General features: G+C 40.7%; 1 protein-coding gene across 2 annotated transcripts in view; it reads left to right on the top strand.

The window, feature by feature from the left end:
• SLC35B3 (solute carrier family 35 member B3) overlaps positions 1 to 18229 on the top strand; it is a 39837-nt gene extending 21608 nt beyond the window's left edge. For both annotated transcript variants that reach the window (XM_019543126.1, XM_019543118.1), the window contains exons 7-10: positions 9345 to 9437; positions 11434 to 11545; positions 16427 to 16496; positions 17559 to 18229. In XM_019543126.1, the coding sequence (XP_019398671.1) occupies positions 9345 to 9437; positions 11434 to 11545; positions 16427 to 16496; positions 17559 to 17709 (426 nt within the window). In that variant the 3' untranslated portion in view covers positions 17710 to 18229. The remainder of the gene's footprint in view (positions 1 to 9344; positions 9438 to 11433; positions 11546 to 16426; positions 16497 to 17558) is intronic.
• The last annotated feature ends 1139 nt before the right edge of the window (positions 18230 to 19368 follow it).

The following is a 19368-nucleotide window of genomic DNA, read 5'->3' as shown; positions in this document are numbered from 1 at the left end:
GGCTTCTGTGGTAGAGGACTTGGGGCATTATGTGAAAATCTCCATATCTTTCAAAATGTATGGCTTTCAAAAAATCTTGTTTTGCAGATTTAGTAACATACTGTATTAAACCTATAAAGTATCTTGAGGTTTTTCTTAAGAGACAGTTTCTTCTATTTGGAACTTAATATGTGTTCTCTAACTGAAATCAAACTTTTTATTGAAACATAAATCAAGAATGAAAACTTGGTGCAACACATGTATATCAAACATGGAGAAGATCCTTTGAATATTTTTTTCAAATGCATCAAGGCATCTAGTTGCCTTGCAAAAGAGGACTAAGACTTCGTGTCTGGTTCATAACAATTGAAAGTCTGGTAAACAGTACTCAGGAAAATGCATGTAAACTAATATAAAGAGACATGCTAGTGGTGAGTAGGAGGGAGTGGTGGTGGCAGCAGGCAGAAACGAATGCAGCAGCTGGGTATAAGTGCAGGACCTGTGCCAGTGTTCCAGAGCCAGTGGGACCCAGGGCAGGGCAGCAGGAGCACAGAGCTTGGGGCTGGCGCAGGCGCAGGGCTTGCATATAGTTCCTGGGTTCTCCGCCTGGACCACTCACCTCTGGGGCAAGCCCTGCACGATGGAGCTGGCGGCCTGCCTCCGCTCATTGCTGCACAGAGGTCCTGGGGAATGGCAGAGAGCTCTGCACTATGGATCCAGGCCAGCTCCACCCCTCTTCCTGCTGCCCTGGCTAAGCTGCATGACCTGTAATGCAGACTTCATCGCATAGGGTTCAGGTATGTGAACCCGGCGCAATGGAGCCAGCAGCCTGGCCACGTGTAGTCCTGGGGCTTGTCAGGATGGTGCGCTGCCAGGGTGGGGTGAGGGCTGTGCCTGCTGCTGCTGCCACTGGCAGCAGGGACTATGTGCATTGTGGGAGGAATCTATTTGTAGGGCCCCCCGCACCCCCCAGACACTCCCTAGTCACCGTCTCTCTCCACACACCCCCACGCCCTTCCCCACAGACTCCCACAAACCCCATACCCACCCACAGCCCCCCCACACCTCTTCCCCTCACTATATACAAAAGTAAGACTTCATTTTGGGCTATTATGCAATCACTTCTATATATACAACTCAAACACACAAATCAGGACAAAAATATTTTTTGAAATAATAATGTTAAAATATGTCATTGTAGATGTTTGATTGTTAGTATATAATTTGTTCTCTTTCTAGTTCCAAGTTGGCAAACCCCCTTCCCAAAAGGAGTACTTCTGGTGGCAAAGGTCAGGGGTTAGGAGGCGGAACTTATGGTCCTAAGGTGGTGACTAGGAGGCAGGGCACCTGTCAAAGGGCAAAGCTACCCTTTCTGTACTCGACAGTTTACCCAAACTTGTTAGACGCCCTGCAGACGAAATAATTGCCCACCCCCGTCCTAAATGGTGTGGGAAACTATACTAGTAAGGGTTTGCATATAGACAGATGAGCTTTGCAATGCTTGTTGTAGTTTGGTAGCTTTATCTCAAATTACTGATAAAAGGCAGACAGAATCCTAATGGGCTTGATTTGCATTGATTTAAAATCAATTAACTTTTTTTATGTAAGAAGCTTATAAAAGGCTCATAAAAATAACTGCAGCTAGTGAAAACACAAGAGCACCGATGCTTTAAAAAAAAAAAAAAAGCCAAATGGTAAATTTGTTAGTTTCTAAGAAGTGGTAACAGTCTTAATGATTGCCTTGAAAAACATGGATGTCAATCCCTAAAGATACAAAATATGATGCCCAAAGATTAAAAGAACCAGAAGATGCAGCTGAAAAGTTTAGGGCTATTAGAGAACTCGTATGAACTTCTCTAAAAATTTTTGTCTATCTACAAATACCAACAGACACACATCCATTAAAATTTCACCTAATCAGAATGTAGTAGTTTGTCCTCAGTGTAGAACAGAGGCACTGTGACTACCCCATTAGAAATTACTTCAGAAAATAATCAGAGCTTGTAAAATTAAGTATCTTCTAATAATGAGCAGTATGGGATTTCAAAATCCATGAGAAGCCCAGAAGTTCTTTGTGATTTTTTTTTTTTTTTTTTAACCTAGTAATTGGCCACTTTTAAGACCCTTGTCCTCCTAAATAGTGATATGATTGAAGGAATGAGCCTAGATGCAGAGCATTGCTAAAAACTAAATAACTGTGGTTACTTTATCATTACGTACATGTACTATCTCGTTCCCTCATAAGAAGAATGTTATAGGAAGAGAAGAAATTGCTAGAGGTACAGGCAAATTTTAGCAAGAGATCTGCAGCTAATCAGTGTAACAGATGTCTTAGACCTGTGGTGTGCAACCTTTTGGCCTTGTCAGCTAACTGAGTGGCACAGGGATGGTCTGCAGGCTGGATTGTCAGTGGGGCTCAGCACTGCCTGCTCTTACCCTCTGGGTGCTGGATTTGGATCCCAGGGGGTTGATGCCATCCCCCACTCACAGGGATTGGATCCCAGGGGCCCAGCCCTGCACACTAGGATAGGATGCCACATCCAGCCCACAGGGCCTGGGGTTTTTCACGGTCAGGAAACTAGGCAGTAACGTAACAGTGCTACTGCTCCCCTGCTTCCAAACTTCCAGACCTATGGAGAGCCCTGTTGGCTGGATGACACAGCACTATGGCCAATGTAGCCCACGAACCAGGAGTTTACCACCCTTGTCTTAGACTAGTGAAGTGAAACTATGAAGTGAATTCAGTTGATGATGATGATGACGATGATGTCCAGTTAAAAATATGCATGGTTGACTAAGTCATTAATCTGTAAAACAAAATGAGAATGTTTTAAATATGCTTTTAGAATTTTCTTTTTAAGATGGCTTCTTTCATCTAGTGGAATTAATACTAGGGGTACACCAATTGAGATTTTTGGGACCGATACCAATAGCCAGTTTTTAAGGAGGTGTATTGGCCGATACTGATCCGATACTAGCCCAGCAGCTTGGAGAGCTGCATGCAGCTGGTAAGTCTGGTGTGGTGGGGCAAATCAAGGCCCCTGTGGTGAGGGAGGAGTTGGGCTGGGGCAAGTGCTGTCCAGCCAGGGCAGACCAGTTGCGGGACAGAACTGCAGCTCATCCAAGGGGAGGGAGGAGAAGCGTTGGGAGGGAGATGGCTCCCACCACTGCATGTCACTCATCTAAGAGCTGCTGGTCCAGCACTCGCCCGCTTGTCTGGTGGCTCCCGCCACTACTCCCGCTGCTCATCCTGGAGGGTATGGAGGAGGCATGTGCCCTCAGATCTGCAGAGAGCCAGCCAGGAAGAGCCACACGCAGCCCCAGTCCTAGCCCGTCCCACAGGTCTTGAGGCCCTCCTCCCCCCCTCCTGGATAAGCAGTGGCTTTGTCCCATACCTGCACCACCCGGGCTGGGCAGCACTTGTCCCAGCTCCACTCCTGCCTCACCACAGGGGCCTTGATCTGCCCCACCACAGCCCTTCTCTTGTCTCCTCCTTCCTCTCCCCCCAACCAGACTTACCAGCTGCACGCAGCTCTCCAAACCGGTGAGCTGTGCTCCTCACTGCCTACATGCTACACTACAGCTGCGTGCACACACAGGCATTTATCAGCCAAATTATCAGCCACATCAGGCCAATTTCCTATACAATCAGTTTATATCGATGCCGATCCAATATCAAACCGATATATCAGTGCACCTCTTTTTCCTAGTAGACTGCAAAGTTAGGATAAGTACTTGCTTTCTTAGGTGTATAATTGGATAACTCTAAAATATATACACACATTACACATATACTCACATACAAATGCATATATATATACACACATGCATATATATATGTGTTTGTGTGTATATATGTGTAATATGTTGTCTCTGAGGAGTTTAATTTAAATTGATAATTATCATACTGTATGATCTTGCCATTCTAATATTTATGCTCCTTACTTTCCTTGCTGTGTACATTTTGTAAGTTAAAACTACTTTTCCCCCTGCTTCATTGGCTTCTTTAAGCATAACCAATGTAGATAGTGGTGTCACAACTAGAATTGCCTGACACTTACTATTATAAAATCCTGTTTTCAGGATTACCAAGCTCAGCCTGAAATTTTCTGTGCTGTATGTCTGCCTGTAGCTGAATATTTTTGGAAAGTGTTGGCAATGTAGTTTAGCTGTTCCCAAGAACAGGATAAGGGAAATGCATTGTTTTTCCCATGTTACAAAAGAATTTACAGTAACTTTCCTAAGAGACTTTGTCTCACAAAGCAAGGAGTTTGGATTTAGTAGGGAATAGTCCCTTTGTCAGAGATTGTGCATTTTTCTGTTCCTGGGAAAAGGTACCAATGTTTAGTCAAGGTACAAATCTCTTAAACTCAGTTTGCACATGCTTAGTAAGCATATTAAAGTTTACTCGCTAAATTTTCAGAAAAGTCCATGTGATCTGAGACATTTCCATAAAGGTCCTGTCTGAGTCTGGACTCTACATGTGCTATCCAAGGGAAGCATATCATGTCAGCTGGTCAGTAGGACTCCTGGACACAACTCAGAACCCTTGCTGCCACTTGCCCTGTTGCTGAATTCCTGGGTGCAGAGTTCCTTTAAAAACTTATTTTGGTAGTGGCATAGCCTTCTGAGGAGTCCCACAGTTTAGGTCCAGGTTGGGGATGACAAGCCAGATTGATACCCCTGATGTACCCAAAGCTACAAGACCTGAACAAGACATGCTACAGTGATTATTGTCAGCAGAAAGAGACCATTCAAATTCCGGGCACTAGAACTGAGAAAAGGGAGACTGAGAGTGTCCAAGAGACTGTTCCTTCTGTGGGCATCTCAGGGGAATAAGGTTGCAACCTGATTTGAACAAGTGGTGTGCAAGTGAGCTAAGCATTGAGGAGCTGGAATTGAAAAGGGCAGAAGCAGAGCAGGATAGAAAAAGGGGCTAGGGAAAAGAACAAAAAGGGGTGGAGGAAGTCCCAGGCTGAGCCTAGAAACAGTACCCTAGTGAACCATGAGCAAGCACAGGCAGAGAAGACAATAGAAAAGTAGAAAGGGATCAGGAGGGATAATGGTAGAAGGATCTGTAACTACAAGAAAACACAGTTTTCCAGAACCTGGAATTAAATTTTACATTCACATATCTAAGCACTCTTTACTGCAAATAAGTGTGAAATCCATTGACAATATGTATGTCCATTCATCTTTTGTAGCAGGTCTATATAAAAAGCAATGGTCTTTTGCTACAACTTAGTCTCTAAAGATACAGACAAACCCTGCTAACAACTTGGCAAGTTGGGGAGGGGTAGGGTGGCTTTATATGATGGTATTTGTTTGTTTGTTTCCCAGGATTTAAATATTGCACAATTTAAGAGATTGCATACAAAATTGTGTTAAAAGTATGCAATCTTTACATTCTTGAACAACTAAAAGTTAAGAAATGTCAGAATTAAGGTGGTTTGTATAAGCCTGATTCACTCTTTCATATTGCACCATAATAAAATTAAGTAATTACAGGACTACGTACTGTTTCTTCTCCCCCACCCCTCCAGCAGGACCCCTCTCTCATTTAGTGCAAACTATGAGCAATGCTATAGGACTGTATTTAGGGTATATAGTCAAAGGAGCTGTTGTATGCAGGATCCTTATTATTTTGCAGCAGTTAGAAAGTAGTGAATCAGACAGGAGACTTTGGAAGGAAAAAGGAATTGTTTTGTGGTTAAACTTGACATTGTGGAGGGGTGCTAGTTCCTCACAGCTGCAAATGTTAGTCAATAGGAGTTCTGCTTTGACTGTACATACGGTGCTTTTAAAATTCGAAGTACTGAGTCAAGGCCTTGAGTCAGCGAAGTTAAGCATGTAAATGTGATTCTATTACATCCTCTTAAATTACGAAAATCCACAAATACATATAGACAAGTTTTCCCCTGCCACCCTCCACCCCCCAACATCGGGGGGAGGTCACCTTGTATGTGAATCTTACGTTCACATACAAGGAAACCTCACTTAAATACACTGTCTATTATTAACCTGCTACTAAAAACAGCATGTGCTCAGTAATGGAAATCAGCTATAAAACTGACAGCACTGAGCAAAACTATAAAAGACATGGCCTATGTGCTTAGAGGTGCACCGATATATTGGTTGCGTATTGGACTGGCATCAATAAAAGGAAAATTAACATTGGGTGTCAGGTTTTTTTTTTTGGCCATTGTACCCAATAATGTTCTCTGATTAATTAATTATGCTGGGGCCCCCAGAAACCTGGGATCCCTCCTACAAGCCAAGGTCACCTCGAATACACCCCCATTCCATCACCAGCGGGTCAAGCTAGGCTGGAGTGGAGTAGTTGCTGTAGTATCATGGGTGCTGGTGTGACATAAACTCTGGGCTGGGGCCAAGGTGGGTGCTATAAAAGGCACCAAAATCCTCAGACATGACTGGGGCAGGGAGCAGTGGGTGGACCTGAGCGGCCTGCCCCAGGCCAGCATGACTTAACTCGCAGTGCCTAGGGGTCTGTGCCCCGGGGGCTGGAGGCAGAGTCTGGCCAGGTCTCCCCCCACTCCCCGCTGTGCTGCAGGGTCCTTCCCCTGGCGGGAAGGAAGTCTCCGGGAAGTGGGACAGTGGCGTTTTAATTTAAAGTGGCTTTGAGAGCCGTTCTGATTAAAGTGCCCATAGACCACCCAGCCCTGGGCAGCCTCGGACTCCAGCAGCTGTCCTCAGGCTGGAGTTGAAAGGCAGGGGCTGCAACTGGCACAGGACACTTATACGTGTGCTTGCTGGGGGTGGGGGGGAGGAATGTGCTCTAATTAAAATATTGCCATGTATTAGTCTCCGCACTTAGAAATAGCAGTAGGGACACTTGAACTAAAGCTCATTTGATGAGTTTTATCACTAAATATTGGTTATCGGATTGGAATTGGCCAATATGGCTGGTTAATAATTGGCTATCAGTATCGGTTAAGAAAATCCTTGCATGATATTAGTCGTAGTATAACCCATCTGAATAAGATATGTGGTAATGCTGATTGCACTCAGCCCTCCTCAGCATGGACTCTTTCAAATCCTGGTGAGCCACTTCACTGAATACTTTTCAACTTCGTCTTCACTCCCACACCTGAGTTGCACCTTTCTTTCCCATTTCCAATGAATCCTGGTTTTTAACCCGCCTTAAATGTCTGGCAAACGTCACTGAATGGAGCCCCAAACAGTTTACCCAGAAATCCCTCTATTGCCCCCCCCCCAACCGTAGCTTCTCCCACATGATTAGTGTGTCCCCATCCTCCATGAGGTGGAGGTGGAGCCAAACCAGGTTGCCCTGCACCTCATCTGCATGTATATTTTTGGAGGATCCTAGGACTCTCTCGACAAGAACACCTGGTTCCCATCTTGAGTGGGGGGCTGATTAACACATGGATCCTTTGTGGAGGGTATCAAGTACACACCCCTACTGAACAGTACTGTACTGTGGGGTCACCAGGACTTGAAACCCCTCTGCTGGGACTCAACCTAGTGAACTGTATAGTAAATCATGAGCCTTTTGGCTTTGGACTAATATCATGCATAGTTTGTTCTCTCTATAAGTAGATATAAATGTGCTGCTTAAAAGTGTGTTTATGGAGTACATGAGCTAAAACTTGTAGCAGTTTCAAAAGAAATAAACAGCAGCAATTCTGGAGAAACTAAGTCTGTGTGTATCTGTAATAATTGCCCTATATGCAAGTATGTTTATTTCTAGGGTAGTGTTTTCAAATTTGCTCTCACTTCCATGTGCTCAGATGCAGCTCCTTTCTTATTGTCAGACCCTGCTCTAAGGGAAAGAAGGTTTGTTTTTTTTTGGTGGGGGGGAGCAAAGGGGCTACCTGACTCCCCAGATATATTTTCTCTGCTGCAGCAGTGGAAAGAGGGTGGAAATCAAGGCAAAACTCCAATAAATAGATTCCATACCTGGAAAATATAACAAATTTATACATTTTTTTTCCATATATAGACCCAATTATTGGGAGGTTGTCTTGTAACCAGGGTCATCTTATATTTGAGTTTTGTTAGCCATTATCATACTATTAAGATGGAAACCAAAAAGACACTGAGAAGGAGGACCCACCCACCTTTTAGCATTAACAGTTCTTCAAGACTTGAGCAGGATGGTGTAGAATCTTTAATTCTGGGCCTCGGTGTCATAAAGTGGCCATCCAAAATTATTGGGTGCTTTTGAAAATCCTGGCATTACAATCTCTGTGCCTCAACTCTGTATCTATACAAAGGGGATTAAAATGTCCCTGCAGGGCTGTCCTGAAAATAATTTAATTTATTCCAGTATATAACTAAAGTTTTATAGCAGAATAAGATAGAAAAGCCCCTAAGTTAAGCAGTAGTTCTCCATTAAATGCAGACTTTGGATTATGTCAGTACCACTGAGGAGAGTAAAATATTGAAAACGCTTCCCATTTCAGTGGGCGCATCCACGCTCACGTTTACTGCATAGTAACCAAAATTACTGCACAGTGTGGGTGCACATCTATAAATACACCCCTGTAATGCACAGTAAAAATGGCAATTTACACCAACTTGAGCATAAATTTGATACCTGCATCATGCTGGTATAAAATTTATGCCAGATTAGTTACTGCACAGTAATTTACATGTAAACCCCTTACTGCAAAATAACCCTGTGTGGGGACTGACTTAGGTCTAACTTTAGTCCCAAGTCAGTCCACACACAACATTAATGCACTTTAATGCCTGCACATGTACACATCAGCCTATTCCCACTTACTGCACGGTAAATTTAAGCCACCATAAATGCAAGTGTAAACATGTCCAGTGAGTACCATCCATTTTCACCACTGAAAGAATCAGGGGTCCTGTTAGGAGAAAAAAATGGTATTTGCTCATGTAATTATAGACTTCATTATAATGTATGCACACATGAGATTTGAATTAAGCTAGCATAGGCAGCCCTAATTCTAGGATTCCCTAATGAATGATTTCATGACTTTTTGCAAATTTAATATAATGTAGAGGTATAGTTCTTTTTAGAAGTAGATTGTCTAAGAGCCCTGTAAATTAAACACATGCTGCTGTATGCGTTTTGATCTATGATTGTGACATTTTATTTAAGTAATGAAATCATGAATTTGAAATGTCTTTCATGATCAGCATTGGCCTCACTGACCAGTTAGTAACTGACTAATTATGAATGAAGGATTTCTTTTTTTAATACAGTTATAAGTACTCTTTATTGAACTCTACCCTCTGAGGATGTTGTACAACAGATTCAGCTAGCATAAATTGTTAATTTGGTCATGTATTTGGAAGCATTTCATTTTCTACTTCTCTTTGGTAACATTTTTTTCTTATTTTAACTATTCCAGGTTTTGTATTCCTATTCAATAGGTTTTGTGTACATTTTATTGGGATTGATGTGCATTGGTGGATTAAGTCCTGCAATAACATTTTGCTCGAAGGTAAATACTGGTTTATTATTAGCACTAGTTTAACTAGTCTTCTGTTTTAAGGAAATATTAACATTTTATGTACTTCTTGGTGATTCCTCATTGGTAAGTCTATCCTTAGTGTAGTTTGGAATGTCTTACCATTCCCTTAACCTGACTTTCTGAGTAGGCATACAGAAAAAAACTGTATGAGTTAAGATATGAACAGATAGATGAACAGCCTTCGATCTAGTATCCCATGATCACCTTTTAGCAAAACTGGCCAACTGCGGTCTTGGCTTCACCATGGCCACTGACTGGGGAATTGGCTCCATGGTCAAATCCAGAGGGTGGTGGTTGATGGAAATCAATCATCGTGGTGCGCTGTGACCAGTGGGGTCCCTCAAGGCTCCGTCCTTGGGCCTATATTATTCAACATCTTCATTAATGATGTGGACATTGATGTCAGAAGCAGACTGGCCAAGTGCGCCAATGACACCAAACTTTGGGGTAAAACATCCACACCTGAGGACAGGAGGGCGATACAAGCTGACCTTCACAGGCTCAGGAAATGGGTGGACAAGAACCTGATGGTGTTTAACACCGAAAAATGCAAGGTTCTCCACCTTGGGAACTAAAATCAACAGCATGCTTGTAGGCTCGGCAGTGCTACTATGGCTAGCACTGTGAACAAAAGGGACTTGGGTGTCATGTTTGACCACAAGGTGAACATGAGCCTTCAATGCGATGCTGTGGCTAGTAAAGTGAGCAAAATGCTGGCTTGCATCCATAGATGCTTCTCAAATCCCAAGACATCATTCTCCCCTTGTATGCAGCCTTGGTGAGGCTGCAGCTGAAGTACTGCATCCAGTTTTGGGCTCCACAGTTCAAAATGGATGTGGAGAAGCTTGAGAGGATGCATAGGAGAGCCACATGCATGATCAGAGGTCAGGAAAACAGATCTTATGATGAGAGGTTGAGAACTGTGGGAATCTTTAGCCTGGAGAAGCGCAGGCTCAGGGGTGATCTAGTGACTGCCTATAAGTTTATCAGGGGTGTTTACCAGGATCTGGGAGAACGTCTGTTCACCAGAGCGCCCCAAGATCGGAAGAGCTCGAATGGTCACAAACTCCTCCATGATCATTTCAGACTGGACGTAAGGAAGAACTTCTTTACTGTCTGAGCCCCCAGGGTTTGGAATAGACTGCTGCTGGGGGTGGTTCCAGCACCTACTTTGAACGGCTTCAAGAGACATTTGGATGTTTATCTTGCTGGGATCCTGTGACCCCAGCTGACTTCCTGCCCCTGGGGCAGGGGGCTGGACTTGAAGATCTTCCAAGGTCCCTTCCAGCCCTAATGTCTATGAATCTATGATTGAATTTCAAGTTAAGATAAGTTTTGGTTTAGTTCAACTAAACTGTTCAACTGGTGGCCCGCAGCCCATATGTGACCCATAAAGAATTAAGTTGCATTCCCTGGGCTCCTGCCTGCCTACTGGTCATCCCCATCAGTCAGGCTACAATGGCAGCTATAGTCTCTGGGCTCCCTCACCCTCTTCTGGCTTCTGTTTTCTGCACTTACTGTATGGAGTAGGATGAGGTTATTCAACACAGCACAAGGAGCTGAGAGAGGTGGAGGCTGCGTGCTGCAGCAGGGAGAGGGGAAGAGGGCTTGGGTGCACTGACATGCACTACAGCAGTGGAGGGGGGTTGCCCATGTGGCTGCATACTGAAGGTGTGGAGAGGCAGGGGCAGGAAGTGGACCCTTGCACATAAATCATGGGTTTTTTAATTGTAGTTATGTTCAAAGTAGATTCATTTTATTAGAAGTGCCAGACTTGGAAGCTCATAATTTCATTATTTTTTTTCTGTTTCTTAATCTTGATTAAATAAGAATCTTTGCATGAATGCATTGTTGCACAGCTTATTATTGTTCAAGCAGTTGATTAAAGTCTATAGTTTTATTTCATTTTGCAATACCTCAGGGTTTGTTTTGCATTTTCCTAAAAGGTTTTTTGTTGTTATTGCAGCATCCAGTCCAGACTTATGGTTATGCATTCTTCTTTTCACTTACTGGGTATTTTGGAATATCCTTTGTTCTAGCTTTGATTAAAATCTTTGGTGCCCTGCTGGCTGTAACAGGTATGAATAAATTGCATATTTCGTATTTTAATATAAAAGCATAATGTAAATCCCACATTTTCGTTTAAAACAAAGCTTATGAGAATTGTTCTTGCTTAAACTCTTCTTTCACTCTATGAACTGATTTTTCCAAAGTTTTTATGCAGTGACTCTTGCAGTGTATTTGAGAACCTCATAGTTCTTTCTTTCCTACAGTCTCAACCTGAAAAAGCAACCTGCAGAAACTTAACAGGTTTCCTGGTGCCTAAGCCTTAAAGAACTTCCCTTATAGATGTGTTGTCTCAGAAATTTATTCCAAAAAAAAAAAAAGTAGAATTTGTTTGGGGCAGTGAGGAGAGAGAAAATTTAAATGGGACACAGGTAGGAAAAAAGTAGTGTTATGTTTCTGCAGCATAAAATCTTAGCCTTCAAGAGCTTTTTGAAATTTTTTTTTATAAATGTCCTTGCTAGGTTATTTACCCAGTTAACTCTGCTGTGGCCCTGAACTTCCAAATGTTTGACTTTCTGTTTAAAAAAAGTGTTAAATGTACATTGCACACATGATACAAAGTAATCTCTTTTTGAGTAGAGGAAATTAGTGTATTTTTAGTCCTTTCAGTCCCATTTATTTATCTGGAATACTCTTGTTGTGGTGACTGGAATAGTAATATATGCTTACTTCTGTTGTCAGGGCTTAGCATAAAGGGTTCTAAATATTTCATTTCTCTGACTTTTATTATTTATTTTTATAGTAAAATAATATAAATATAGAATAATATTGCCTATCCTGCGCTCTAGGCATTCCTGAAAGAAATTAAAAATAGCACTTATAAATATAAATCCAGTAGTCCATTACCCTTCTTAAAAATAATAGCATCCCTCAAGATCATTTCTGAAATCTGAGTTTGTCCCAGCCTCTGACCCCAAAAGTCTATGCAGATTGTTGGGCTTTGCATGAAGCCCTGTAGGTCAGCAAAAAAGATGTTTCAGACAGAGGGTAACAATGAATTCCCAAGCTGAATGCTGTACCAGCAGCTCTGTCTTAAAAAACCAGAGAGCTCCTATTTAATTGTCTAACAGCAACTGAGACTCTTCATTAGATCTCTAGACTGTAACTTATGTTGGCAGATGTCACAGATGCAGATATATGCTGGCTAATCCTCCAGTTGCTTTCCTAGCCTGACAGCATTGCTTGCATCTTGCTCCAGACAGCCCTTATATATGCCCCAATTTCAGTCAGATACTTAGCATGGCAGTTGACTGAATCAGCTGGTTCTGAAACGTAGCTGCACAATGGCTGCTGTCAATATCCTGAAAGCAGTTAGGCCAATTACTAATGCTTCTAACAGCCCCATATACACAGACTAAGAGAGGTGACAAGAATCCTGTGGAACTCAGGAAAAGAGAGGCCTAAAATAAGAGGAGCCACTCCCTATTACTATAGGAATGTTCTGCAAGAAAATCACCTAGGGGACATCTTGTCTATCTCTGCAAGGGTCTGCAGGCAAATCAGCAGTACCTTGTGAGCTTTTCAGTAGCATGGACATCTGACATGCATCCATTTACAAAGAGAACCAGCACCACCACCAGTACAACTTCTACTTTATGCAGAGGTCGGTACCCATATCGACATGGATAAAGAGAAACTGCCGCAACAACACTTCTTCCCTCAAGATAGAATTCCGATCACCCATCTTTGAATGCCTTGCCAAACAATATATCAAGTATCTGTCCAGCTGTACTTGTTGAGCAGTCAGGCGTATGGAATAGTAATGTGCTGAGCCTCAAATCTTTAGTCAACTCCAGCTTTATTATCTACCTGCAAGTTAAAGTCATTAAGTACACAGAGCCTCAATGCTGCACTGGCAAGTAACTTCATCTGTTTATGGATGAATTTTGCAGTGCCACAGGGAAGTAGAGGGGAGGAGTAGCTTTTCCAATACTAAAGTATCAATGTAATCTATTTGGGTTTTGTCTGACATCCTGATTCCACTTAATTATTTACCAGAATTTTTTAAATCTTAAACTGTTTTACAGCAGGTGGGTGGCTAGAAAGGGAAGCATAACAAAAACCATGACTCAGGGATTATCTGTACTCATTTAGTGTGGCTTATATTTGTATTCACTCAGCCACCATCATTTAGATGGTCATACAATTTAAATAAATGAGTGTTACCTGAATGTAGCTTAAGCTAGCTCCAAAAATTATGTATCTAATGAACACTGTTATCCTGTTCCATCGTGACTTGGCAACTCGGCTCTCTTAGAAGCTGCTTGCTTGCCTGTTAAGTTCCCTGGTTTTGGATAGTAAGATGGGAAAACAGCCGTATTATCCATGTAGCTACTGAGTTGTCTACATCATTGAAACAAAAAGAAGTCAAGTGGACTCATGCATTTGTCACCTTTGTTCTCTTTCTGTCCGTTTTTCAAGACATCCTTTTTAAATTAGTGCTCTTTGTCATAGCCGGCTCTTGAAGAACCAGACCTACTCGTAACAAGAATAGATTGAGAATTCTGGAGAGTAAAATTACATGTATATGCATTTCTCTGTAGACTGAGGTGTTTCCCTAATCCCCCTATAGTTTATATAGATATATAACTATAGATGTTATATACAAGTGCTCTGAGCCTTTCTGGATTGGGATACAAATCTAACTAATAATGATGGTTGTGTGTCAGGAATCTTTACAGAAGGTTCATTCCTACTTTCTCTTTTCTTATAACTGCAAACTTCAGTCACAAGGATTCAGGAGGAGACAGGGGTGCCAAGAAATGTCTTTCCTTTTTCTTTGTCTGTCCACACAAGCTGGTTTCTGTCAGATAATGCTCTACCACATTCACATTAATGAAGAGGAAGATATAGAAAATCTATTTCTGAGCTCAAACTTGCATGATCTAATTTCCTATAAAATAATTTAATCAAGTGCTGCTACTGTAGTAGCTAGGTTTGACTTCTGCTTTTTGACTTAATTTTTGGCTTAAACAGTTTTAAAATTGTGTTTTACTGTGGTAAAGATTGTTAAAGAATGATGCAGAATAGCAAACCCTTCCCAGGTTTTCTTGTGCATGACCTTGACAATATTAGCACTCTAGCCCTTTGTACTTTGCCTGTAGCAATGTGAAAATGTTTATCGTGTCTTGGAAGAACACCACATTCATTATTGTCCCCCCTGCATCCTCCCCCTTACTGGGGGGAGAGGGGTGAAAGAGTTTAATGAAAATTGTATTTCTATTAGTAGAATGAGAAATTATCAGACTTAATTGGAAAAAAAGAAGAAAAGGCACTTAATTTAGAAGGAAATGGTTACATAAATATTTTAATTAATAACTGGTTTGGTGAAAGAACAGAAATAATCGTAATTAGAAAAACTGAAGTAATGTAACCATTTTTTTAAATTATTCATCTGTAAACTGTTTTCTAATTAAAACTCAATTTTCTTTTTCATTCTCCCTTCATTTTTCATGTAATAGAAAATCATTTTATTTGATGTGCATAAACTTCTAAAATGTTAAGAAAATTATTACCAAAAGAGTTGAGATTAGGGCAGATCAAGTGCAGGTGCAAGAGAATATTTCTGCATAAGTTTCCTTTTATTGATTTTTAAGGGAATGCTTTTTGGGGGGAAATTCCGTTTCACTTCTGAGGCTGATAACACTAGGAGTCCTTTAAAATGTTAGGCATATCTGTATGCTACACCAGTAAAAAACACTTTTTATGGACGTGGCCATACCTGCAGAGCTTCACTTTGTTCCAGTACAGTAAAACCACCCCTTCATGAGCAAATATAATAACAGTGCTTGCAGAAGAGTTTTCTGCCATATCAGTTATGGGTCATAGCCCACCACCCCCTTACTGACAAAATTATAAGCTGGCAGAAGTCTGCGGGGTAGGCCTGGTCTGAGAGTTGCTGTTGAGCAGTTTCAGATAACTTCCTCACAAAAATAATTGTAGCTTTTGTTAACCACGTTTACCTGTGTTAGCAGGATTTACATTTTATTCAGTCAAAATATACTTTCATAGAAATATTACAGGAATAATTAATGGAAGTTGTGATTAATTTGAGAGTAACCAGGTTGTAGCTCTATTTACATGTTGATTGCATTGTATCCTTCAGCATTAATAACCTTTGATTGCCTTTTTAGTAGTGAAAACGGATGTAGCTAGAGAGATTAGTGAAATACAGACAGCTTTCTAAAGTTGATGATGATTAAATATGTATCAGCAAGTTAGTAATTGCAGTCTTTCTGAGTTTCTGGACCTAGCTATTGTGTCTATTTTGAACTCTGATATTAGATAAACAAAACTTTTTAATGGCTCTGAAACTGCTATAAAATGCAAGTGCCATTCTGTTCCAAAATAAAATCAAGTTACAACCATCCCATCTCTCTGGATTGTGACAAAATGAGATTTGAGTGGTGAAAAGTTCAATATACCCAAATCTTAATAAAGCATAGTAACCATACATATGCTCTTCATTTTGCTTCTGAAATAATTTATTTCTAATTTGCATTTGTATACAAATTCCACTGGTATAGAAATCTTGGTTTGCAAAGATTATTTATTGCTTTCTTATACCTGTGATAATAGTGAAGGTACAGGTATTGAGTTAAATTAATCTCGTTTTATTAGGAGCATCTATACTGGGGATATACTGATCTTTCTCCATTAGTGCAAACAGCAGACAGTCGCACTCTGTTTTCAAACCAGAAGTTCCCTGTAAAATACCTTTATGTTAAATGCAGCAGTACATCTAGAATTGAGATTTTCACCAAAGGCTCTCAACAGTTTGGACAGTCCTGTAGTTATCCAGTTAAAGAATATAACCTAAAGCTGAAAAGCATCTTAGCTGGACTGTTTGCCAATCCAAAACTTGAGTTAACTTTTTTTTTTTTCCTCTGCAGTAACAACAGGAAGGAAAGCGATGACCATAGTGCTTTCTTTTTTGTTCTTTGCAAAGCCATTCACATTCCAGTAAGTATTTTATTGTCCTTTTAGTTTGCACTGCATAAAATCAGGTTCTTGATCATGGAAGGTGTAACAGTACAATTGATAAATCTTACTCAGACTTTGATAATTTTCATTTTGCATCTCTTATAAGTGTGTGGTTTGTTGTTATGATTGACCAATGGTTGATAACTGTGTTAGAAAAAGCAGTTTCCAGCTTTCTGAAACATCAGAAGACAAATCCGTTATACATCTACCATTCACTTGTAAATCAATTATTTAGGGATTTGTGATACAGAGAAGACTTTTCCTAATTGGTACATTTTCCATTAAAATGCTTTCTTTTTTATGGGGCTCAAATTTGAAATCTCAGCTAATTCTTTTTTTTTTTTTTATAATCTTCTGTTTTTTTGACACAAAATTATGATATGTGTTTGCAATGGTAAAATAGCTTTTTAGAAGGGATATAAGAGAGCTTAACCAAGAGCTTAAATTGGTAAATAAGGCTAAATTATTACATCAAGCCTAATTATTTCTGGATTGGAACAAGATATTGTTAAACTTTATTGCCATCTGTCATTGTTACAGTTATAGTAGAAGAATGCAAGAGGTTTCATCCAAGTAAATTACAGAAAATATATTTTTAACTGATTTCAACTGAAACAAATTATTTTGGTACTGGAACGACATAGGATGTCCTGAAATCAGAGGTAAGGCGGCAGTGGCAAAGGTTGCTGAGTAGAGGACCGTATTCATGAGCAGTAGAACTGAAGAAGCTTAGCTTCTGGAAACAGAAAGGAACAGCAGATTAGGGTTTTTGAGGTTGTTCCTCAGATAGAAAAAGCATTTACAATTAATTGTGTCTTGTCTACAAATGGTAACATAGAGGAATTTGTTTTTCTCCAGCCAGTTTATATAAGAGTTGGAAAATGGGAAGGTGCCTCATCACTTCCTTTCTCTTGGCTGAGATTCTTCTAAGCTATCAGTTCCTTGAGGCAGAGGCTTTATTTTGTGTGTATTATGTTTCCCTTCTAATGACAAATAATTATAAATAAATAGCTAAAAGTTTCTTCTTTATTTTGCCTTTAGGTATGTATGGTCAGGTTTATTAGTCGTCACTGGCATATTTCTCAATGTTTACAGTAAGAATATGGATAAATTCAAGCTACCTTCAATACGCAGTCTTTGGAGCAAAACTCCGGAAGAAAGAAAAACAAGGACATTGTCACAAACTGTGTAGACAGTGGCTTATGCTAAATCTTGAATCTGACTTATTATTTTATTGAAACAGTCTTTAACTGATACATTTTCCAAAGGGAACATTAAAACCAAAGGAGTTGAAGACATTGTCTGCTTTGAAGATGGGTAGAAATGAAAATTATGCGAGCCCTCTCTTCAGAGCACTTGAATTCCTCTTCTAAGGTGTTATAGGCCATTGTCACAAGGCATTATCAAGGTAATGAAGGACAGCAGTTCCTGGTAAACTGCTGAGAAACTGCACTCCAAATGGGACACAGTGGGAGCTTAATTTGGGCATTTTAATAATAACAGCTGTGGCTGATTTAAGATTAGCAATTCTTTGTCTTTAGTAATTGTTTGGGTGGGGTTATTTATGCAGTACTATATTAACTTTTAATAGAATCAAATCAGTGATTGATTTAAACAAATTGAGGTTTTAAAGCTGGATGGTTTAGAATATGGTATGCCATGAATTTTTTCATTTTAAATAAAAATCTGGGTTTTTTTTACGTTCTTCATCAGATTGTCTCTAGATGGCAGATTTGTTAATATAATTGGCATTTCTATGGAAGAATAGAAATCGGGCAGTGGTTTACTTTGGAAAATTTGACTTGCACGCCAAAAACAGTCCTGAGCTGCTTGTCCATTCATCTTCCCCTTGCTCTTATTTGTTCAGCCTTTTAAAAACTAATGAGAACAGTCAAGAAAGGACCAAGAAGGTCTCTCGCTACAGAAAATATTTCACCATGAGAGCTCATGGGAAGAGTGTTCTTCTGTCTTCTATATTGTAGTGCCATAAAGTAGTACAAGTAAAAGTTCTCCAGTATACATGCTGCAAGAGTGGGGAGGGGGTGGCACTTTAATTAGAGTGGCTCTAAGTGCCAAGCTAATTAAAGCGCCTGAAGCATCACATGCATCAATGTCCCTGCCCAAAAAATGGTACCAGACATGCTTTAACTAAAGTTCATTGAACAAGCTTTAGTTAAAGTGCCCCTGCTGCCATTTTTCAGCATGGGGATGCTGATACATGTGACACTGGAGTCTGCTGGAGCATGGTAATTCAGATGCTCTTCACACATATGGGTGCCCTAAGATAATTATCAGTTGCTTAAGTTTTTACTTCCAAAACTGAGTAGATAACAGTGGTATTGTTTGCTACGGGTCAGACTGCCTGGCCTGATTCCAGTGGGTGGGACGACAACTTTAATGATGATGCGGAGCTGTATCCTGCTACCCTTGTGCGCATATGAGTCATTTAATTGGATCCACTTAAAGGCTATAGGGCTCCCACCATATAACCAGTAAGAGACATGCTTGACCTATTCATAGGACTGAGAGCTCATTTTTAATCTTTGTACGATCCCCTCCATGAAGAAGTAAAGGCCAGTTGCTAGGGTTGACCCCCAGTCTGCAGACTTCATGTTTCCTCTCCTTCCCTATGGGAAAAGGTACATTGCCCATATCCCAGGGCTCATTTACCTAAGACAGCTGACCTGGTTTTGGAATAATATGAAAAATAGGGCTGGGAAGACCTCAGAAAGCTATATAGTCCAACCGTCTGCTCAAGGCAAGATCATGTGCAAGCTATGTTATCCAGGTGTTTCATAGATTTCATAGACATTAGGGCTGGAAGGGACCTCGGGAGATCATCGAGTCCAGC

The sequence above is a fragment of the Crocodylus porosus genome, unplaced genomic scaffold (genome assembly GCF_001723895.1).
Source record: "Crocodylus porosus isolate Cpor-Errol unplaced genomic scaffold, CroPor_comp1, whole genome shotgun sequence".
Lineage (NCBI taxonomy): Eukaryota > Metazoa > Chordata > Crocodylia > Crocodylidae > Crocodylus > Crocodylus porosus.
The sequence above is the reverse complement of the archived record's forward strand: the minus strand, read 5'-3'. Positions and strand labels throughout refer to the sequence as shown.